Source organism: Phaenicophaeus curvirostris, chromosome 21, assembly GCF_032191515.1.
Source record: "Phaenicophaeus curvirostris isolate KB17595 chromosome 21, BPBGC_Pcur_1.0, whole genome shotgun sequence".
NCBI lineage: Eukaryota > Metazoa > Chordata > Aves > Cuculiformes > Cuculidae > Phaenicophaeus > Phaenicophaeus curvirostris.
In genome coordinates this window covers 1,819,679-1,844,104 of record NC_091412.1, presented here as the reverse complement: position 1 = coordinate 1,844,104, position 24,426 = coordinate 1,819,679, and the positions used below count along the sequence as shown (strand labels likewise).

Genomic DNA, 24,426 nt, shown 5'->3' with positions numbered 1-24,426 from the left:
CCATGATTCTATCCCTTGCCACCTTTCACCTGTCTTCTTAACGAAGCTGCAGAAGAAGAGACAGGCAAAGCTGGACTTTCAGACGGCGCTTTGCTAGGCTGCTCTGCCAGCCCTTCCCCAGCCACTGACTGCCAGAAAAGCCTCCTGCACAGAGAGCAGCAGGACGGAGACAAGCCAAAATCTCACTTGGGATTTACTGCCTCCAAGGGTTGGAGGAGCTTCCCAGTACATCCCCAGGACAGTAAGAGCCAGCGCAATCAAACATCCAAAGTTGCAAGGGAAAAAAACAGCTTTTGCCCAAGGCTTCACTTTTTCCTCTTCCACAGCTCTGCTGAGCCTTTATCCCACATTCAACAAGTCCTTAAAGTGGAGGAAAGCCTGACTCACTGCCTGTCACGGTCATCACTCATCCATACATGTGGCTTTGGTCTGTGGAAAAAGAAACCGGTTTAATTTTCCAATAGTTTACGGCCAGATATTCCTGCTGGCAGAAAGAGCCGTGAATTTTTTATGGGGGCCCTTTGCTCCTTACGCGTTTGTGTTTTCAGCTCCTTTGCCTGGAACAACTCCCGCTGGAAACCTGAGCGGCTGTAGGAGAGACAGGGGGCACCAGGGCAGCTCCATCTCATGCCACGTGGCTTCGCCAAAGCATTTTGTCCCCTTTTCTGGGGACAGACAGACAGACAGTCATCGCCCCAAGGCTGAGAGCACCAGCAGCACGGACTCCTCACCCTGGCCCCGTGTTTGGTGAGGGGGGCAGCTGCAGGCTGTGCCTGGGCTGCTTTCCAAGGAGCCTGCCTGGCACCCTTCCATCGGCACCAGTGTTGGAGAGAGGCAGGAAGATAAAGGACTGTCCCAAGGTCATGGGGAAGAAAACACTTGTTCTTTGATCCTATGCAAACACCCCGTTGGATAAGTGTTGCTGCACACTTTGAGTTTCCTGAAGAGCAGATCTCCCTCTTCTAAGGCACAACAAAGCACCCAAGGTCTACAACAGCTCTGCGTGAGGTGACAAATACCAAGTGCAACATCTATGGGTGTTGCTCAACACGACGTTGGTGTGCAACAGCAGCACTTCCTCGAACTGAAAGCTTCCCCACCAGATAGCAACCCAGCAAGCCACAGCCAGAGCTGGGTGGCTGCTTTCACATGGCTCCATCGGCGCCTCTGGACACAGCACTTGGTGATGCTGCAGACATGCTCTGCCCTCAAGGAAAGGGCTGCTCAAGATAATATCATGGAATCACAGAATGGTTTGGATTGGAAGGAACCAAGAAGATCACCCCGTCCAACCCCCCTGCAGTGAGCAGGGACACATTCAACCACATCAGGTTGCTCAGAGCCCAAATCAACCTGCCCTTGATCAAGTTTCCAGGGATGGGGCATCTCCTACCTCTCTGGGTGACCTGTGCCAGGGTTTCACCCCCTCAGCGTAAAAAATTTCCTCCTAATCATACCTGGTTTTGGCTAAACTGTGTTATACCTTTGTAAGCAGGGATGGGACCAAATCCAAACCAGACTTCCAAGTGAGCTGTCACTTGGCTCCTTCAGCGAAAGTCACCTGAACATGAGCACCTCAGAGAAGGCTGGGATCTCAGCAGGGTCTGAAGACACACGGTCCAGCCTTTGCACAATGCTCTGATGTCCATACAAAAGCTCATCCAAACCATTTCCACGCTTGACCTCATTCAAAGCACTTCAGGCTCCTTCAGCACAAGTTAAATTCCTTGCCTTGCTGCTGGTTTGAATCTACTCGCTGGAATAAGCACCCCTGAGCCACAGCCACACTGGAGAGCCCAGGCTAACTTTTTTCTGGACACACAGACAAGGACGTGTTTACTCAGAGCTCGGAAAAATGGTTCAGCTTTTATTTTAGCTCAGAGGAGAAACCAAGGGGTCACCTTTAAGCTAAGGGTGGTATAAATATAGAGGCCGAGTGGAAAAAGCAACATACAGAAAGCCAGGGGAGTGCTCCCTCCAGCAGGGAGGAGGAAAGAGAGACCTCATAATCTCTAGCAGACACATGCTTAATAGAGCAGGTTCACAGTGACCAGGGTCCAAGTCAACACCATTCTTCAGCCCCATCTATCCCATCTCCTTGTGGAGCTGGGCAAGTTCACAGCCTCAACCTACATACACATAGATATTCATGCCACAGGATGCAACAGCATCCCTCTGGCACAGAGCAAAAGCCAAAACGTCTGCAACACTCCTGGCTCCAAACCATCTCCTGTTCTTGTACGTCACTGTCAAGTCTCTCTCAAGGAAAATATGGGGAGGGAAAGAGGTCTAGGGGAAAAGAGGGGATGGGATGCTGGAAAATAACCCCGGTGACTGAGGCTGAAGGTTTTCGGGGACGTAAAGAAAATCAGTGTCTTGGTAAAACACCATCAGTCACCGGGATGGAATTACTTTCCACTCAGCAACCTGAGCTGCCAGAAAGAAGAGGGTTTAAAGCACAGCTGGTGGCACCGAGAGCTTAAGCAAGGCTAAGTCATGGATCAGAAGCTGCAGTGCGGTCCCGCTATTGCTGGACTTGCTGCCTGTCACCTGCACAATCCCTGCTTTCCTCTCCAAGGCAACAACCTGGTTACTTCAGAGTTTAACCACTGTCTGTGAGCCCCTGAAGACTCCTGATGGAGCATCTTGCTGCACGGCGGAACACGGTGACATTTTCTTTCCTACATTAATACAGCTGCCACCGCTCTCATGTGAATATGTGCCACCTGCCAGCACTTGCCACGGGAGCTTCATAAGAGACCATCGTCCTGGAGAAGCCACTCCTTGTTCCAGCACCAAAGCCACTGAGTGGTGTGCTGCAAGCCCTGAGCTATGCGAAGGAGGGGGAGAGGACCACATGCAGCCAATGAGCAGCATCTCATACAGAAGAAAAGTCTCAGTGCTATGTGGGCTGGTGTTATTTGCTCTTGTGAGACTTCAGCTTAGCCCTGCGTCCAGTTCTGGAGTCCTCAGCACAAGAAGGACATGGAGCTGTTGGAGAAAGGCCAGAGAAGGCCACGGAGATGATGTGAGGGCTGGAGAACCTCCTGTACGAGGCCAGGCTGAGAGAGTTGGGGTTGTTCAGCCTGAAGAAGAGAAGGCTGTGGGGAGACCTTAGAGCAGCTTCCAGTGCTGAAAGGGGCTCCAGGGAAGCTGGGGAGGGGCTCTGGATCAGGGAGGGCAGGGATAGGAAGAGGGGGAATGGTTTTGAGCTGCAACAGGGGAAATTGAGATGAGATCTGAGGAAGGAAAGTTTTTCTGTGAAGGAGGGGAGGCCCTGGCCCAGGTTGCCCAGAGCAGTGGTGGCTGCCCCATCCCTGGAGGGGTTCAAGGCCAGGTTGGATGGGGCTTGGAGCCCCTGATCCAGTGGGAGGTGTCCCTGCCCATGGCAAGGGGTGGGACTGGATGGGCTTTGAGGTCCCTCCTCACCCAAACCACTCCATGGTTCTATGATCTGCATTTGCTCTTGCACGTTTTACCCCCACGGTCTGCTAGAAGCCCATGATTCAGTGTCAGGGATTTGCATCTCCACGCTTACACTGGCGCGAACTTCTTCACAGTGTTTGGTGCCAAAAGAAATGTGCAGGCAGACATGCAAAAGCAGGCACTCGGCAGCAGAGCGGTTCCCCATTGCATCAGCGGCCTCAGGTTATTTTTACGAGGGATGCCGAGCACACACTTGGCTGCATCTCACCGTTAAGTCTCCCAGGGCAAAACGTGGAGGAGAAACCAGCTTAGTCACGATGCTTTGGAAAAGGGTAACCTCAGCGGGGAAATGGGGCCTCACTGCCTGGAAACATGCCCGTCAAAATAGGTTTCTCCAGTTTCTCATCTCATTGCCCCATGGGGAAGAAAAGAGGAAAGGATCTTATTCTCCATAAGAAAAGGAAAAGGAATGTATTGGTATCCTTGCATGGGTTTAGCTATGCAGCACGGGGATGTGCCTGCATCTCAAGCTCATGCTGTAGGACATAGGACACCTATCCACGGTCCAGGGATGGAGATATGGGTCCCCAATGTCCCTGAGCCATATTTCATAGAATCACAGAATCACCAGGTTGGAAAAGACCCACAGGATCATCAAGTCCAGCCATTCCCATCAATCACTAAACCATGTCCCTCAGCACCTTGTCCACCCGTCCCTTAAACCTCTCCAGGGAAGGGGACTCAACCCCCTCCCTGGGCAGCCTCTGCCAGTGCCCAATGACCCTTTCTGTGAAAAATTTTTTCCTTATGTCCAGCCTAAATCTCCCCCAGTGGAGCTTGAGGCCATTCCCTCTCGTCCTGTCCCCTGTCACTTGGGAGAAGAGCCCAGCTCCCTCCTCTCCACAACCTCCTTTCAGGGAGTTGGAGAGAGCAATGAGGTCTCCCCTCAGCCTCCAGGCTAAACAGCCCCAGCTCTCTCAGCTGGGGTTTGCATGCTGCTACGCCCACTCCACTCTTCCCAACATGGTTTATCGAGTGTAGAGTTTTATGAAGCTCTTCCAGAGCTGGTTTCACACTGCAGTCCAGGCAGATACTCCGTGAGCATCATCACCCCAGCTTTGCCTCAGCAAAATTAGAGAAATCTAAGTATTTTTAAAAGCAATTTCACTCATTATAAGTATTGGTGGAGGTTATTATTAAGTAAAACATTCATAAGGAACAGCAGTGAATGGCTTTATCCTTCATATAGGAAATTAAGATCCTGTTATGAGTAGTAAAACCAGAAAAACGATGCCTCCAGGTCCCAGCGCCCTGTCCCATCGTACCAGGCACATCTCATCTATGGATAGTCCGTTCCCAAGAAGGGCTACAAAATGCCACGTATAAATCAAAAGGAGGCAGGAGATGGGTAGACACCTTGCAGTTCAGCAGCAGAGATGAGAACCAGCTCAGAGAGGAGAACTAGTTCATCAGCAGAGTTGAGGAACTAGATGAGCTAGCTCCCAGTTTGCTGTCTCCAGGAGGGAAAAACAAACAAACATCCCCCCTCCCCAACATAATCCACAGATACAGAGTGCAACAAGTGTGGTCTTGGCAGAAATTCAGAGGCCTGATGAGCTCACTGGGAGATACACGTCCCCTCCAAGAACAGCCTAAAACTATCTGGGGTTCACCACGTGATCTCCAACAGGAGCTGGGTCTTGCTCAGATGTCCCCCCCAAGACACGATTCCACTCGTCACCCAGAGATCTGATGCCACCTACATAGAATCATAGAATCACCAGGTTGGAAAAGACCCACCGGATCATCAAGTCCAACCATTCCCATCAATCACTAAACCATGTCCCTCAGCGCTTCATCCACCCGTCCCTTAAACACCTCCAGGGAAGGTGACTCAACCCCCTCCCTGGGCAGCCTCTGCCAGTGCCCAATGACCCTTTCTGTGAAAATTTTTTTTCCTAATGTACAGCCTGAACCTCCCCTGGTGGAGCTTGAGGCCATTCCCTCTCGTCCTGTCCCCTGTCACTTGGGAGAAGAGCCCAGCTCCCTCCTCTCCACAACCTCCTTTCAGGGAGTTGTAGAGAGCAATGAGGTCTCCCCTCAGCCTCCTCTTCTCCAGGATAAACACCCCCAGCTCTCTCAGCTGCTCCTCATAAGGCCTGTTCTCCAGCCCCTTCCCCAGCTTCATTGCTCTTCTCTGGACTCGCTCCAGAGCCTCAACATCCTTCTTGTGGTGAGGGGCCCAGAACTGAACACGGATTCAAGATGGAATTCAATGGAAGAGAAGTCATCCCGGGGCTTCCAAAGCCCTTTCGCTGTGATAACTGCCCATGAGCAAATGGGGCCAAGAGTTTTAAAAGCCCACAGAGAAACCTGCTCATGCCCAAGCCTGAACAGCAACCCATGGAGGCTGCACTTCTTTGGAAAAGTGGCCTCGAAGGACCAGCCAAGGACACTCTCATCATTTGGTGTCATGATAAATATCCTACAAGGCTGGGGAAGGGTTGTGAGTCTTGTGAGGCAGAAAGTGTTGCTGATAGGGAAGGTCTTCAATGTAGTAACACAAAGTGGCAGAAAGCAGAAATCATTTGCAAACCAAAGTGCTAACAGCCAAAGTATCGACACCAGGGTAACACCACTGGGTGAGCTGGAAAGCCTGATAACTACGCAATCAAACCGTGATCTCCAAGCGGGTCCTCTCTGTCCAAAGACAAACAAGCACAGCAGCAACCAGGAAGGTCCATGTCCTCAGCAGAGCAGTTTCCCAAGCCAGCACAGTTTAGGAGGCATGATGAGACCATGGTACCTACTGGTTTGGGGCAGTGGATGTATCTTGCAAGGCTGATGATCAAGTCATGAGTGATTGGATCCACCAGGTTTCGGAAGCTGGCATATCGATAAAGGACATCATCCAGAGAGGTCGACTCCATTCCTAAATCCTGCAGAAAACAAGGTAAAGCAGTGATATTAGACATGCTACAAAAGCCAGTGCTAGTGTGGATCTTAAAATGAGCCCATATTGGTAGAGCCCATGAAGAAGCCAAGAAGCGGGTGGGGAGACCCTGGCCCAGGCTGCCCAGAGCAGTGGTGGCTATCCCATCCCTGAAGTGTTCAAGGCCAGGTTGGATGGGGCTTGGAGCCCCTGATCCAGTGGGAGGTGTCCCTGCCCATGGCAGGAGGTGGAACTAGATGTGCTTTGAGGTCCTTCCCAATCCAAACCACACTATAATTCTACAATTCTAAGAAATTGGTCCCCACCACCACCCAACACAAGGAAGGGACATATAAGTGTACCCCCCTGGGAGAAGCTGCACTCCTTTGCTTTATCTGCTCCGCAAAGAGGCACCAGGGCTGCAGATCAATGCCCTCATGCCACCCACAAGCCATAAATCCATGAGGCAAACAATATGTTCACAACAAGGTAAAATCAAAGACGACTCCAGGGAATGCAACAGCTTGATCAGCAAGAAACTGGAATTAGAGAGTAAATATAGCATTGCTATGCTCTGGGTCTGCTGTGCATGGGGAGGAGAGAATAAGCCTAAAATTGCAGCAAGAGAAACAGGAGGATAAATTGCAGGGTTTGGGGAAGAGCAAAGTGCTGGAGGAGATTGCCTGGGGAAGGGGTGGAGGCTCTGCTGCTGGAAACTGGACAAGGATGTGTCAGGAACAGTTCAGAGTGACCTGATCCTGCCCAGGGGATGGATCAGAGTTTCTGAGGTCCCCTCCAAGACTATTTTCTCCAATTTTCAATCCTTAGACATAATAATTTGAGGAATTTTGGCAGAGAACTCATCATTATATGAAATACGTTAGCACACAGGGACAAGGAAAGGAAAGGTTATATATAGTGCACTCCTTTTATTTCAGATATTTTATCTCCACTGTGTTTTGTTCCTCAGCAGCAGCTGATCGGGGATAGGACAGCACTCCTCTCAGATGAACGCACATTGCAGTGAGGTCCACCAGCCACCCCAGCAAGGAGATGTGCCTCACAGGTCCCATCCAAGACCAGAGCTCTAGGAGAGCTGGGCTCATTTTCCAGCCCTGCCTTACTGCGTGAATTTGAGCAAGCCATTTCCCTTTTTGACAGGAATAAGATGGTTTTGTTTCTCTTCAAAGGCCTGCTTTTGTTTTTAAAGAGCAAAGCCCAGAAGCAGCCTCCTCTACCCTGGGTATGGATGGGATTGATCAAAACAAAGACCCAGGGGTCCTACCGCATCTCTCCTTTGGGTAACACATCCACCTTCCCACAGCACTGGGGGACACCACCACACCTACTACAAGGCATTTACTTTCCAGGTGAACTCTACAAGACTCGGTGGACCAGGACATAGATAGAGCCCCCTACATTGCCAAAACAACGTGTAAGCATTGAGCCCAGGGTGACAATCCCCTCTGTTCATAATTTACATGAAAAAGTTCCCTTTCACTTTTTTAATCCAGCAAATGAATCCCACTCCTCAAATCCTGTGTTCAGTTCTGGGCCCCTCACCACAAGAAGGATGTTGAGGCTCTGGAGTGAGTCCAGAGAAGAGCAACAAAGCTGGTGAGGGGGCTGGAGAACAAGAGGAGCAGCTGAGAGAGCTGGGGGTGTTTAGCCTGGAGAAGAGGAGGCTGAGGGGAGACCTCATTGCTCTCTACAACTCCCTGAAAGGAGGTTGTGGAGAGGAGGGAGCTGGGCTCTTCTCCCAAGGGACAGGGGACAGGACGAGAGGGAATGGCCTCAAGCTCCACCAGGGGAGGTTCAGGCTGGACATTGGGAAAAAAATTTTCATAGAAAGGGTCACTGGGCACTGGCAGAGGCTGCCCAGGGAGGGGGTTGAGTCCCCTTCCCTGGAGGTGTTTAAGGGACGGGTGGATGAGGTGCTGAGGGACATGGTTTAGTGTTTGATAGGAATGGTTGGACTTGATCTGGTGGGTCCTTTCCAACCTAGTGATTCTATGATTCTGTGATATCTAAGTCAGTAACATTGACACCCTGCTATAAATCGGAGACTGCCTGGAGCTCAGAGATGCTCTGGCCCCAGTGAACCGTGTGGGAGGGTGCACTGGTTGTAAGTGCTGATGTGCTGTGACTTCAGACAGGTTGAAAGCGATCATCTTCACTGAAAAAAAACATCTATTCCATCTTAAGACACTAGCTGCAGCAGTCAGAGAGTGCAATTACAGCTCATGGACAAGCCTTCAGCATGCTGGTTTCCTCATTATTTTTAGGGGCATCACCTCAGCACTGATCAAGTTAACACCAGCTTTGCTGACACTTTGGTTACAAACATGCTATTTGGTTTAAAAAAGGGCTAAAACCCCACGTGTGGGGCTGTTCTTCCTTGCCAGGAGCACCAAAAAAGTTTCAAAGCAACAAATCCAAGTGGCCACAAAACCCAACCTGCCAATGTGCCCACTGATTGCAAACATAGCAGGTTTGAAAAATAAAGAGTCGGAACCAATTTATGATTTATCCCACAGCTGCTGCCACGTTGGCACTTAAAAAAACATGAATTACTCTCAGTATCGAGATCTAGAGCCCAATGCAGGCGGGTGTTTCGCTCCCCAGGAGCAGCACTGTGACAGCCACACCAGCCCACCAAGGCTGCTCTGATGTGTTTAGGGTTAATTGGCCTGGAAAAACCAACTCCTTCATTCAAGATCACCCGAAACCTTATGTATTTTGGCATCACACGGATTCACAGGTGACTGCGCAGAACAGGGTGGGTTCAGGTGCTCAGGCTCATTTGTAAGAGGGAAAACAAGGGAGAAATAGGACTAGTGCAGATAATGTAGGGCAGGAAGATCCCAAATTAATATCTCGCTCTTTCAGCAAGAGAAAAACCTCTAATAGCAGTGTGGATATTACCTTCCTGGTCTGGTAGAGCTCAAGACTGGGACTAAGCAAACATCAATAAGAGCTGGATTTGTGCCACGCTCAGATGGCAAACACCACAAATCACCAAAGGAGCTGGTTTGAGGGCTTGGTAGAAGGAATCCTGCACACGCAGCTCTTGACACACTGAGAACTTTAAGGATCAAAACAGGCTTAGCATTTTGCAACTTCCCTTTAAGCATCTCCAAACTCTGACAAGCTTCTCTTAAGCTAAAACTAAAATATAGGACCAATAAATGGGAGAACTTCTCCTCCTGTCTCCTGGGAGAGCTTATATTTTTCACATGAGGTATTCCTTCCTCCCTCACAGTCCGCATTTTTTACGCACAGATGTCTTTCTCAGCTGCTCCCTAAATCTCTCTGCCACACCAGCATTGTCTCTTCTCCACCGCATGTAATATATTAAAGCCACTCAAGGCTGAAACTTGTCCGAGGCCAAGTGATGAGCTCATGTGCAATTTAATAACTTAACAGCAGTTCATGCTGTCAGCAGCAAGTCACGAATCACCAGCTTTAGAGAAAACGCCCAGTGTCTGACTCGAGTTGCTTGAGTTTTTTCAGCACGTTTCCTTTTCCTAGGGGATCTTTACCTGGACAGCAAGTGCAACTTTCAAATAGGAAGGGTATAAGGGCCTAAAATAATTGTGTTCACGAGCCAGGCAGGACCACAGCTTTCTTGGTATACGCTAGAGGGGTGTTTCTCCAGTGTGCACGTTAGGAAAAAATTCTTTACAGAAAGGGTCATTGGGCACTGGAACAGGCTGCCCAGGGAGGTGGTTGAGTCACCTTCCCTGGAGGTGTTTAAGGCACGGGTGGACGAGGTGCTGAGGGATATGGTTTAGTGTTTGGTAGGAACGGTTGGACTCGGTGATCCGGTGGGTCTCTTCCAACCTGGTTATTCTGTGATTCTGTGAAGTTTGCGCATGTGCATCAGGAGAAGAGGAACATCTCCGCGTTCCTGAGCTACCTCAAGTCCTGACATCCTAGAGAGTCCAGAGGACGACACAGAGATGATCCAAGGGCTGGAGCACCTCCCATATGAGGACAGGCTGAGACAGTTGGGGTTCATAGAATAACCAGGTTGGAAGAGACCCACCGGATCATCGAGTTGTTCAGCCTGGAGAAGAAAAGGCTCTGAGGAGACCTTAAAGCAGCTTCCAGTGCTGAAAGAGACTCCAGGAAAGCTGGGGAGGGGCTCTGGATCAGGGAGGGCAGGGATGGGACAAGGGGGAATGGTTTTCAGCTGCAAGAGGGGAGATTGAGATGAGATCTTAGGGAGAAATGTTTTGCTGTGAGGGCGAGGAGGCCCTGGCCCAGGTTGCCCAGAGCAGTGGTGGCTGCCCCATCCCTGGAGGGGTTCAAGGCCAGGTTGGATGGGGCTTGGAGCCCCTGATGCAGTGGGAGGTGTCCCTGCCCATGGCAGGGGTGGGGCTGGATGGGCTTTAAGATCCCTTCCCACCCAAACCATTTCATGATTCTGATCCCCACGGGCACCGGCACAAGGAGGCTGAGAGGACATTTCAGAGCAACACATCCAACAGCCCATCTACCCCAGGAGGGAGCCGGCATTAATGCCCAACGCCTGCAGGATTCAGGATTCAGGATTAAGGACACAAAACAGGCAGAGAAAAGTCAGAAACACAGAAGTGACTGAAAGCAACCCAAACGCTGCGAGTGGATCAAAAGGCACTGAGGAACAAGCTGCTGTCCCTGAGTCTGTCTCACCAAACTGCGGCCCTGACTGAGCACAGCTAAGTCTTGCTTTGCCAGCCAAGACTAAGGAGTAGGAAGAGGAGATCACTTTGGGACCAAGTAGAAAAACAAGAGCCTTGCTCAATTATTTTGCTGTGCATCCTCCCTGTCATCACCCATGCCCTTCCTGCAATTTATTTCCAGCTTTAGGAAGCCAAGAGAGCGCCAAACCGCTCATCAGTGCTTGGGGATGGCTACTTACTGGAAGGAAAGCTTCCTGCCACCAGTAAGTTGCATTCAGCCTCCACAGGAGGAGTCTTCTGCAAATGTAGCAATGCAAAGCTATTAGGAGAACTTCAAATCAAAGAAGTCCAGCAGAAAAATGTAATGCTTCCCTCCCTGCCAGCAACAGAAGCTTCCCAGCTACAGCCATGAAAGCTCTAAGAGAACCCAATTATTCTGGAAAACCACCAAGCCAGGTGGGAATGCAGGTGTGGTCAGTTCTGCCGCCCCGCAATGCTGATGTTGTGCTAGATGCTGTCTTCAACCTGGGTCCCTTTTGCAACCAACGGCTGCAGAAAGAGACCTTCCACCCAAAACCCAGCCCAAATGACGAGCTCACCATTGAGTTCCTTAGTACTCAACCTCAGTACTCAAACACTACCCAAGCGATGCCGTTTTCCCAGTGAATAAGGAAAAATAAATGCAAGGCATTTGGGATCCATACCCCCAGCTTAACAAGTATAACAACTTGTTATTCCCGCTCTGCTGCCTGTCAAAAAATGCAGCCCAACAACAGCTAACAGTTGAGCAACCAGCTTTTAAAGCCCCAAGTTGTGTTTCCATGAGACGGAGTATCATGTAATACGCCCCTAAGCCACAAGGAGCCACAAACAACGGAAGCCAAGCCCATTTTCACTTATTAAGCAATTTATCACTGCGAACAGAATTGCAATTAAGAGGAAAATTCAGCAGATCCATATGAGAAGTCATACGATAAAGCAAGTTAAGCTGTTGCTGCTTTCATTAACACAGGATGAATGCAGTTACCAGCTGCTCGAATGAGGTTATTGTGTAAAACATCACCCTGAGGTTCTTGCAGCCACGGCTGCTGGTTATTATTGTGGTCGCTGCTCTTCGGGCCAGCACCTCTTCCAAAACTGTTCCATATCACCATTAATAGCCAGGGCAGCACAATGAATTTGCAAGCAAGAAGGTTGGTACAATAAAGATTAAAGGTTGGGTATGAAGGAAGAGAAGGATTAATATTGTGGGCAATCCATCATCCCGGGCAACTTATCTGGGAAAAGCGATTCCATGAGGTGAGCATTCGCAATGCGGTGAGTAAGGGCAGCTCAGAAGCAGCATGTGAGATGTGACTCAACCCTGAGCACAGTGTGGGCTGCAAAGGCGCCAGGGTTGGATTTCTGGATGAAGAACATTTTTAGCTGCTCAACCTCTATGCCTTTTCAAGTATCCCCTTGAAAACAAAAAAACAAAAATATTTCTTGCCTTTGATCTTTAGGATGTTCAGCTCTGTCATAATTCCTCCAACGTCTGGTTGACTTCTGAGGTCAGTGAGCCGTGTAAAACCTGGTACTTTTTGATTTGCCAGCTGCAATTGGTCATCGCTGCCCACAGCATCTACAATAAGCCTCCACCTGTTTTGCATGTGATGAGCCCTCCAGCACTTGCTTCTCAGCTAATAAGTTTAGTGCAGATTTACTTTCCTGTGAAGGATGACCAAGCAATGTGCACTTTGCAGCCCAGAAACCAACCATATCCTGGGCTGCATCCAGAGCAGAGGGACCAGCAGGGAGGGAGGGGATTCTGCTGCTCTGTTCTGCTCCTGTGAGACCCACCTGGAGCCCCGCGTCCAGTTCTGGAATCCACAACATAAGAAGGACATGGAACTGCTTGAGCGAGTACAGCGGAGGCCACGGAGATGATGTGAGGGCTGGAGAACCTCCTGTACGAGGTCAGGCTGAGAGAGTTGGGGTTGTTCAGCCTGGAGAAGGGAAGGCTGTGGGGAGACCTTAGAGCAGCTTCCAGTGCTGAAAGGGGCTCCAGGAAAGCTGGGGAGGGGCTCTGGATCAGGGAGGGCAGGGAGAGGATGAGGGGAACAGTTTCCAGCAGCAAGAGGGGAGATTGAGATGAAATCTTGGGAGGAAATGTTTTTCTGTGAGGGTGGGGAGGCCCTGGCCCAGGTTGCCCAGAGCAGTGGGGGCTGCCCCATCCCTGGAGGTGTTCAAGGCCAGGTTGGATGGGGCTTGGAGCCCCTGATCCAGTGGGAGGTGTCCCTGCCCATGACAGGGGGTGGAACTGGATGGACTTTGAGGTCCCTCCTGACCCCAATCATTGTATAATTCTATGAACGTGGAAGGGAATTGCTGGAAAGATAATCTGCCTGGTGTATTTATTCAGCCCAACAGCTCCAGTCATCCACACGCAGAGCCTGTAAACCATGCATTCATACATTGAAATAAGGTGTTTTACACGTTATAAACAGATTAATTCTTAACCAGCTGTCCTATGGAAACAAGGATGAAAATAGTCACACTTCATTCATTTCCCTTCTCCTCTTCCCCAAACAGCTTTTTACCACAGGAACCACTTTCATGGCTTGAAAGAGGAGTAAAGCATCTGAAAAGTAACGACTTTTCAATAGGTAACGGGTTAAAAACAGACCTCAGCAATGCAAAGTGCCCAAGTTTGCACTTTTGAAGAGAGTAGGCAGAAGTTAGCAGCCACACATGGCTTGCCTGTGACCGGTATGACTCTATGGGTCACCTGGGAGCCTCCAAACCAGCAACTGCTCCTGCAAATTTCTATGGTTAAGCCACCAGAACGGTGCAAAAATTGAGTTTAAATATGTGAGATAATTTCTATTTAAGAGTGTAAATATTGGTTTGGAACCAAAGATTGCTCATTCAAGCCTCAAGTGAGGGTGCATTTAGAGAAGAGAAATTTTCAGGGAAGAAGTAAACATTTCCCTGGCAGACTGAGTCAAATAATAAATGGTGGCAGCTTGAACCCCCTCCAGGAGGCTGGAATGATAGAAACTCAGAGAGACAGATTAATGGGCAGAGATATGATGCTGCCATCCAGATAACAAACAACTGCGAGTAAGAGATTTGCAGAAGGCACTGCTTTTATTTTAAACTGGGAGGCAAACGCAATTACCCCAACTGGAGCTTGGCCAGACCACAGCGAACAGACTTCTTCACGAAAGCGCCTGTGGATATTTAATGAGAAGAGAGAGCTTCAGCGACTCAGCCCATCTTGATTTACAGTGGCATCCCAATACAGAGAAATCATAGAATCATTAAGGTTGGAAAAGACCTCCAAGCTCATCCAGTCCAACCGTCAGCACCGTGTCTGCTAAACCATGGCCCAAAGTGCCACAGTCACGTGTTTTTTGAGCGCCTCAAGGGATGGAGACTCCACCGCTGCCCTGGGCAGCATCAGCCAGGGCTTCACCACTCTGGCAGTAAAGACATTTTCCCTAATATCCAATCTAAACCTCCCCTGGTGCAACTTGAAGCCAGTTCCTCTTGTCTTATCACTTGTTACTTGGGAGAACAGCCCAGCACCCACCTCACCACAACCTCCTTTTCCAGGAGCTGCAGAGAGCGATGAGGTCTCCCCTCAGCCTCCTCTTCTCCAGCTGGAACAGCCCCAGGTCTCTCAGCTGTTTTCCCAGAACCCCTGGGCTCCAGACCCTTCCCCAGACTCATCATCCTCCTCTGGTAAAAGAACTTGGAAACTTTACTTGGGGAAGGTGATTCCAGGCTTTCCTTGAAATAATTAAAAAAATTTAGATCCATCTTTGCCTTTAACACAAGCGTTCCTCTTAAGCTCACAAAATTCACCCAACCCTTCTAAACCAGTGGGAGCTGTCTGCATCCTGGTTTCCCATCCAACCCCATGCATTAATCTGGGGCTATTGCTCCAGAAGGGACTTCCAGCCCCAAGCCAGGATCCTGCTGGCCACGCAGAACCTACTCCAGATGGTTTCTGGTGGGACTTGCCACTTCTCCCTCCTGTTCCCTAGATGGGTGGGTAACAGCAGCAACCTCCCAGCCATCTCGGCCCTAAAAGCCACTTTTGCTCTATGCTGAAAAACTCCCAAGGAGAGAGAACTCCCATGTTTTTCATCCTGCAAAGAAAAAACAAGGACAGAAAATGCTGCAGGTCTAAGGGCAAGATGTGGAGGAGGCTGCGAGCAAATATACAGCTGAGTGCAAACACTGAGGGGCCACTCTCACGGCCCCCTTACCTCCACCCAGAGCCCACCACATCCCATGGCTAAAATCCAGAGGAGAAGGTAATGAATGCATCAACCCTTTGAGCCACCCACCCCATTAACTCTGCTCTGCCTGCTGGAACTCCCATGAACAACTCCACAATGAAGCATTATAAGGAAATGCAACGAATTTAATCAAGCATCTGCTGTTTCCATCCTCATGTGTCTGCTCAAAGAGCTTGCTGGAGGAATCCAGGTGCTAATTGGAGTGTCCAAACTGAAGGAGAACTTCAATTCATCCTTCTTTTTGCTCTGTGAGCGCTGCTACTAAAGGGGGGTGCATGGGGACTCCTGTCCCAGCACATGTCAGTGGGTTATCCCCAGGATGAACGCCACACATCTCAGCCCCCCGCCACCTTACATACAAAAAAAATACTTATTTTCCCTTGCAAAAGCCTCTGAGATTGGAAAATGGACTAACAGGACAGGACACATCTCACCTCCTGTCTGGTAAGGATCCAGACTTGTCACCTTAAGCTCAGGCAACTGTCAATTCATATGAAGATGATGATTCATCCTATTCTAAGGCAGCTGGGCTGAGTCAGTCTCTGCATGTGGCTGTCTCTATCAGTTATCTGCTGAGAAAAGCCCCTCTAATTAGCTTATCCTAGACATTTAATGTTTAGGCAACTGGAGCAGGAAAATCCCACTCATACTGTTTTGACCTTTGTTTTCCAGCACAGCAAAGCTCTGCGTGGCGTTCGTACCCACTCTTCCAGCCAAAAAAAAAGCCCCATCTGTTTTTCAGCTGATCATCCATCAATGCTAGTTATATTTTTAAGTTTTGCTTTAGGCTCCCGCTGTTGTGTTGGAGGTAACCAAGAGCTCAAACAACTCTTGCCCTTGGAGTGTGACAGTAGATGCCTTATGGGCACTGAAAACTTTTATTTGTGCGGGCAGATATTGTACCGTATTGTGTTTCCATGCACTAAATACACACAACACGTCTTTTTAATAAGTATTTATGACAACAACCACGACGAAAAAGGCAGAACAGAGAACCTTGCAAGAAAGAGGAAGAGGTTTCCAAATAGAAGATGACACTGTCAGATGGGGAGGAATCACTTGTCTTCACGATTTCCACTGCCCGCTGGAGCCAGCCCCGGCGTCTCTGAAGTGAATGATACGCGATACAAGAGCTGCATTCACAATCACACGTCTTTCCCTGCTTGAAATTACAGACCGCTCTCCCTGCACACGCTACGACTGATGAGAGTTCTTGGAGCAACACTGAGTCTACAAGCGCTCCTGCAATCCGCTCCTTGTCCCCCACCTGCACGTACTGCATTTCATTAGCAGTAACGAGCTGCTTTCTCCGACTTGCCCACACTTCACAGATTAAGACAACGCAGCACGAGCTGCCCAGCTCTGCCACTAATCCTGTCGAACCAACCTCTGGTGAGCAGGAAAGCTGAGGAGACCTTATAGAGACCTTCCAGTAGCTGAAGGTGCTACAGGAGAGCTGGGGAAGGACTTTTTACAAAGGCTTGTAGTGATAGGACGAGGGGCAATGGGTATAAACTGGAGAGGGGCAGATTTAGACTAGACATAAGGAGGAATTTCTTCACCATGAGAGTGGGGAGGCACTGGAACAGGTTGCCTGGGGAAGTTGTGGCTGCCCCATCCCTGGAGGTGTTCAATGCCAGGTTGGATGGGACCTTGGGCAGCCTGATCTGCTGGGACATCTACCTGCCCATGGCAGGGGGGTTGGAACTGGATGGGCTTTGAGGTCCCTTTCAACACAAACCATTCTATGATTCTATGATTTATTGCCTTGGCCCACTTGAGCCCCATGTCCTGTTTCCAGCAGCTGCCACTGTAAGAGATTTCAGAAGGAGGTTGGCACGGGTCTCCTTCTCACGTAGAATCATAGAATCGTTAAGTGGAAAAGATCTCTAAGCTCATCCAGTCCAACTATCAGCCCAACCCCACTGTGGTGACTAAACCATGCCCCTAAGTGCCACATCTACAGGGTTTTCTAACCCCTCCAGGGATGGAGACTCCACCACTGCTTTGGGCAGCCTCTACCAGGGCTTCATCACTTTTTCCATAAAGAATTTATTTCTAATATCCAGTCTAAACTTTCCCTGGTGCAACTCCAGGCATGAACAATGGTGGAAAGCCCTCTCTGTGCGCAGCACAATCAGCTGTTCCCAGGTGATCCCAACAGAACCAAGTGCGGAAGGCATTGCAGATCACGGCTGAAAAGCGACATTAGCTTTTTGACCCATTGAAATGCTGCTTTCTTAAGATCTCCCCTCCTTTCCTCAGCCAGGAGAGCTGCTGCAATCCAATGATGGAAAAAGAAACTTGATCATTTCAGAGGATCACTCAGGCAGCCCAAAATACCGAGACGGGGATTACCCACACCTATCTGATAGCGGTTTTTTGTTTTGATGTACACAGCTCTGCCAAGCAGCGAGCACAGAGCCAGCTACGTGAGCCTCTGGGAAACACTCCCACATCATTCCCAGGCACTGAAATTCCCAGGCAGATCACGCTGAACCTGCAACATTGATAATGATGTTACTGTATCACCAGGACGCCTCCTGGACCTCCCCAGCACCCCAAAGAAATCAATCCATTACCGCCCGTACAAGAAAAGCTTGCAATCCAATAACTGCTATCTAAAACCTGGTTTCGCTTCCAAGCCCTGGGTTGATTATTATTGCATTAGCTATGGAGGGACATATTGTTACCACTCAATGAATGCTAAACTCTACTTCAAAGGGACTGAATTTCAGCGGTGGAAGACTATACAAATGCTTCAACAATTGCTTTTGGATCCTTCAAAGCAGATAGGTGCTAGAATCAAAGCTAAGATCTTATTGATACAGGCGTTAGTAAAAGTAAGCATCAATGATTCCTCAACACAGCGCTTTTCCAGAGTAGGTTATTCAAGAGAAGCAATTTAATACATCTTTGAGAAATATTCAATTAACTCTTTCAACTCACTGCCACGTGAATGTGAACACTACAAAAAGAATAATTTAAATGATGAAATTGCAGCTGACTTCAATAAAAACGTGTCAAGCCTTCTTTTGTGCCATTTATACGACTGCAGGAGCCTGGGTGAGAGGAGAGCAGGGACAGAAATGGGTTCGGATAGATTGCAGCAAGTGAAGAGCCAGACACCGCAATGTGCACCACCTGCACCTACCCTAAGGGTATCAAATAAGTCTCCAAGGTTCTCTGTGCTCTTGGGCTGCCATTGGTACCCCCAGAAAGCAAACACACAGCTGAATCAGAAGGTGAAATGTTTTGCAGTAGCTAAAACCATGCCCCGGTACGCAAGGTAATGGGTACGTTCTTCTCCCATCTTAGCTTCCATGCAAGCACCCACAAGCGCGTCCTGCAGGAGAAACACGAGCACGTCCAAGCACCCCATGCTGGTCCTGCCACTGCCCCAAGGAATTGCCCTCTACATCATTCCTCCCCAGAACAGAGTTCTGCCTCCCACCCAAATGCGCAGCAAATGAACTGCGCTTGCACCTCCACGTTGGCCAGACCAAAGCATCAACCACCGGAGAGAAACTAAAGGAGCAATCTCGATTCTCTGATCCACAACAGGTCTTCTCATTTCAACTGTGGTTTGCAAACATGTGGACACTTGAAGTCCAGGTATATCATTGGTTTTCTAACAGCAAGTAGAGTGGAGTTACCCCTTACAGCTACCCTGCTCCACATGACACAAGGATCTGGCTGTGTGTCACTGCAAGATGTGTATTAGATACGCGTAGATTTTAGCTCAAAGCAAGAGAAGAGGGCTGGAGAACCTCCCATACGAGGCCAGGCTGGGAGAGTTGGGGTTGTTCAGCCTGGAGAAGAGAAGGCTGTGGGGAGACCTTAGAGTAGCTTCCAGTGCTGAAAGGGGCTCCAGGAAAGCTGGGGAGGGGCTCTGGATCAGGGAGGGCAGGGATGGGATGTGGGGAACGGTTTTGTGCTGAAAGAGGGGAGATTGAGATGAAATCTTGGGGAGAAATGTTTTTCTGTGAGGGTGGGGAGGCCCTGGCCCAGGTTGCCCAGAGCAGTGGTGGCTGCCCCATCCCTGGAGGGGTTCAAGGCCGGGTTGGATGGGGCTTGGAGCCCCTGATCCAGTGGGAGGTGTCCCTGCCCGTGGCAGGGGGTGGGACTGGATGGGCTTTGAGGTCCAACCCAAACCATTCTATGGTTCTATAATATTGGAATAAAACCTCCCTGTCTCTTTCCTTTATTGAACTTAACTCTGAGTTAACAACCGCCTGTTCCACAGAATCTCTCAACAGTTAAAAGAGACTTCCAGCAAAGGAGCGAAATAAATCCCACAGCACCAAATTAATTTTCTTACTTAAGACAGAACAACAAGAATGGAACAAAAATAAAGGTTTCCACAGCTTCTATCAGCTTGCCAAGGCAGCCAGCATTGCACAAGTAATTAATATGGACATCATGAATCTTAATTCTTTCATTTGCAAATCCAGCATCACAGTTAATCTCAAGCATGGACAAAGTCCATTAATAAAGCAGAATCATGTAATGGCATTCAAAGCAATGTCAAATCAATACATAACACACTTGTACACTAGAATAATCTGTTTCGCATAATAACCACAGTAGCTGTATTCATGTGGAGACATATTCAAGAACACCAGCTAAGCACGTGCGTGAAGCGGTTGCAGCAGGGAGAAGAAATCCAGAGTATAATACCTAACACGGAGGGTTTGCACTCCTAACCGCACCTGAAAAAAGGGAGGATATATTATGTGCCACCGTGTCCCTGTGATTATGTTAAAAAGGCTTCGATAGCTGAACAGAGACACACACCCATGGTTACCACCCAACATGTTCCCAAAAGCCATGGGAGGTACAGGGGTTGTGTGAGCAGCACAAGGAAGGGACAAACTCCTCAGCAATCCCATTTCATGAGTTACACTTGGAGCTTGCAGCTCATTTCTCTCCAGACACCAACAGCAGGCGGTTCAGAAGTGGTTGCATTAAACTACCACATGCGCTTTTGCACAAAGCTACCCAAGCAGGCTGAGCCAGCAAGCTACCCCCTAATCATGGGTTGATAAAAGACACGTTCTGAAACCAGTCACAGCCTAGGGAAAAGTAGGGGTATCAGCCACAAATGGCTGGACTTGATGATCCGGTGGGTCTCTTCCAGCCTGGGGATTCTATGATTCTATGATTCTAATCAAGCCTGCAAACTGCCTTTTTGGCCAGGAACTGTGCCTAGAAGAATGTGATGCCAAGGTGACACATATCATGAGAGCCTCATGCTTAGCAGCTTTTCAAGGTGTAAGGTAAGATGATTTCCTTTCAAACCCCTCCTCAAGTCCCACCTGTCAGAGTCCTTCAGTCCAGGAGATGCCTGCTTCTGGAGCTCATCTGCTTCTGGTGGAACCTCTTCTCTGTCCTCCACTGCAGGCTCAGATGCATTCCCCCTGCCACACCAGCCTGTCTCCTCTTTCACTTCACCACTGCCCTTCTCATCATCTTTGACGCACCAAAGCCCCAGTGGGGTATGCAGAGTCTTCCCCTGAACAAACCTGAGGAACCCTAGTCCGAGCAAGTTAAATCCATGTCCCCAGACTCACACACTGCTGCCTTGTCTTGAACGTCCACATTTGCAAACGCCTTTGATTGGGAGGCCACGGTTCTGCTCTCCTCCGTCTCCTTTGGGATATGTTATCTCATGCTTGCCAAGTTAAAAAACTACTTAAGTACCTGATTAACTACAAGCACATGTTTAAGTCTGGCTAAAGCCAAAGGGCTTTGATTAGCAGAGCACTTAACATAGGTTTTTGGTAAGCAAAACTTCTCCACCACAGCCTTCTCCACCCTGGTCCCTTCACAGCAGCAAGGGTACAACTTGAGAAGCAAGACCAGGATACATCATGAACATGAGCTCTCAAGAGCAAAACGCAGCTTCAGTGATCACTGGAAGAGCATTTTGCACAAAATCAGGCATCGAGATCCCAGGAGACGCAGGCAATTTGCAGGCTGGGCTGGGCTGAGGAGCACTCTGCCCTGCGAGAGCCAGCGTGCTAACTTGCCAGCACACATTTCCAGTAAGTGCTGTTAAGATCCTCCTCTTCATTTCACCACACATCACTGCAGAAGGGCTTTAAGGGTGGTGGCTGCTGGCCTCTCTCCTCCTCTCTGAGATGTGTCAGGCTAACCCACATGTAGCCAGAGATCCCTGCGCTTGGCCAAGAGGAGAAATTCATCCAGATTTTATTCGTGGCGCTCAACAGACACAGAAAATAAACAGCCTCTCTGCTGTGCTCCATGCCTCTGGCCCTGTTTGCAGGCTCTGGGTCCTTTACAAGGGGGAAGAGGTTCTCTCTGCATCCCAAAACCTACAGCAGCACCCTCAAGCCAGGCAGGCTTTGGGGGGGCAGCAGGGAAAAGCAAAGGCTTCTGGTCAGACAGGCAGCAGTACATCTCATTCAGCAATAAGAGGTGTCAAAGTCCCTCCCCTCAATTTAAAAGGAGAATATTCCTGCTTTGTTTGACAGTCTGGGCCATTAAGATGCTCTTGTTGATATTTCATTTCCCAGAGAAGATGCTGGTAGCACGCGCCAAATGAACTCGGGATGACCTAGACAGAAAATATACCTTTGCCCAGAAAGCTTCTGCAAAGGAAATTCAGCACGTGATGATCTTGTGGCAGTGCAATGCCCAGCAGACGAGAGCACGCTAGTAGTCAACACTTGTGCTCACCACGCCTTAAGCTCACTTTGCAGGCTTCACCGAATATGTGCTGCTTCCACTGCCAAGTCACGCCAGTGCTCATGCACTTCAAGCTGATGCAATGCAGACTCCAGTACAGGATTTAGCTTTTTGTCGCTCCTGACTGCTTAGGAGTTTGCTTGGTTTCCTTCCACCAGTGGCTTCTACTCAACCTCTGCTGTTGGGATCCAAGATGAGGACCAGAAGGACAGTCTTGGTATTAAGACAAGAGGCAACTCTAGAAGAGGCTTAGAGTGAAGATCATGATTTCTGTGTCAGGTCCCTCACCACAAGAAGGATGTTGAGGCTCTGGAGCGAGTCCAGAGAAGAGCAATGAAGCTGGGCAAGGGGCTGGAGAAAAAGGATTACAAGGAATGGCTGAGAGAGCTGGGGGTGTTTATCCTGGAGAAGAGGAGGCTGAGGGGAGACCTCATTGCTCTCTACAACTACCTGAAAGGAGGTTGTAGAGAGGAGGGAGCTGGGCTCTTCTCCCAAGTGACAGGGGACAGGACGAGAGGGAATGGCCTCAAGTTCTGCCAGGGGAGGTTCAGGCTGAACATTAGGAAAAAAATTTTCACGGAAAGGGTCATTGGGCACTGGCAGAGGCTGCCCAGGGAGGGGGTTGAGTCCCCTTCCCTGGAGGGGTTTAAGGCACAGGTGGATGAGGTGCTGAGGGACATGGTTTAATGATTGATGGGAATGGTTGGACTCGATGATCCGGTGGATCTCTTCCAATCTGGTGATTCTATGATTCTGTGTTTCTAGGTCCTATTCTGTGTTTTCACACTCATGGGAGCACAGTTGACCTCCATGCTGTGGCACTCAGGATAAAAGCTTGGACTTGCACAGTTGGTTCTCACAACTTTTCATGGTCAGCAAGGTCAAGATGCAAGAAGAAAGTGGGGCTGGCAGGGAGCTGTGGCTCATGGTGCTCCACTGAGCTGCACTAAGTGACATCCGCAGTGCCTTGCATGACACTGCCTCCTCCTCCACCCAGGGATGATGCACACCTCCCAAACACCCAGCTCCACGAAAATGGGTGCCCTCAATAAGGAAGGTAGAGCCTTTGCACCAGCAGAGTCACTGTTTGGGCAGAACAGACTCAACCATTAGATATCCCATGTGGAACTCCAGCAGGAGTTTCCACTGAGAGATGGAGGTGTCCAACAGGCTCCAGGGATTTGCTTCTTGGAGAGCGACAGTCACGGACAAAAGGATTGAAGGATAGCTGGTGTTCCACTCTGTGATTTTTGGCTCTGGTTTTCTTTCAGACAGAAGAGCTTGATGCTGAGATAAACCTCCACAGGATGGATCTAGGATGAAGGCTTGTAGCAGGTAAGCTGGTCAGGGCAGCCCTCAGGTTCTTCATCTTAACACTCTGCAGTTTTTAACCACAGAGAAGCAAAGCAATTTTCCAGTTAAAAAACTGCCTACCCAGCCTTCACCCCTACCTTGTTCCAACCTGTCAAAGCCCCCAAAACCACACTGAACTGGACTCAAGTGTTGAGGTGTCCTTGAGGTGGATGGGCACTAAGCAAAAGTGTCACCTGGTTGTTGGCTCCTAACACTGCCACCCACACCAGCGAGGTCCAAGAAGACACATCAGCCTCCAGGGCAGATGTCCCCATAGCTCACAATGGGTTTTGCTTGTTCACTACAAGGAGCCAATTTCTGGAGCAGTGTTTGTGCCTGGGAAACTTGCCTAAGAGTTCTGCTCATCTAGTCTGCAGGGACAGGCAAAACCTCCCCTTACAAAAACCTTGGAGGGCACAAAGATGATCTGATGGCTGGAGCACCCCCCACCCGAGGCCAGGCTGAGAGAGTTGGGGTTGTTCAGCCTGGAGAAGAGAAGGCTGAGGGGAGACCTTAGAGCAGCTTCCAGGGCTGAAAAGGGTTCCAGAAAAGCTGGGGAGGGGCTCTGGATCAAGGAGTGCAGGGATAGAATCATAGAATTGCTTAGTTGAAAAACACCTTTGAGATCATCAGGTCCAACCATACCTGTCCACTACTGAAACATATCCCCAAGCACTTCATCTACCAGTCATTTAAACACCTCCAGGGATGGTGACTCCACCAGTTCCCTGGGCAGCCTCTGCCAGCGCCCAATAACCCTTTCAGTGAAGAAATTTTTCCTGATGTCTAATCTGAACCTTCCTTGGTGCCATGTCCTCTCGAGGTGGAACAGTTTTGAGCTGCAAGAGGGGAGATTGAGATGAGATCTTAGGAAGAAATGTTTTGCTGTGAAGGAGGGGAGGCCCTGGCCCAGGTTGCCCAGAGCAGTGGTGGCTGTCCCATCCCTGGAGGGGTTCAAGGCCATGGATGTTCATGGGGTATTCATGGATGGGGCTTTGAGTGACCTGCCTGGGGCAGGGGGTTGGAACTGGCTGGCCTTTAAGGTCCC

General features: G+C 49.5%; 1 protein-coding gene across 1 annotated transcript in view; it reads right to left on the bottom strand.

Moving 5' to 3' along the window:
- LRRC75A (leucine rich repeat containing 75A) overlaps positions 1 to 24,426 on the bottom strand; it is a 107,269-nt gene that overhangs the window by 64,023 nt on the left and 18,820 nt on the right. The window contains exon 2 of the mRNA XM_069873989.1: positions 6,237 to 6,365. Coding sequence (XP_069730090.1) covers positions 6,237 to 6,365 — 129 coding nt within the window. The remainder of the gene's footprint in view (positions 1 to 6,236; positions 6,366 to 24,426) is intronic.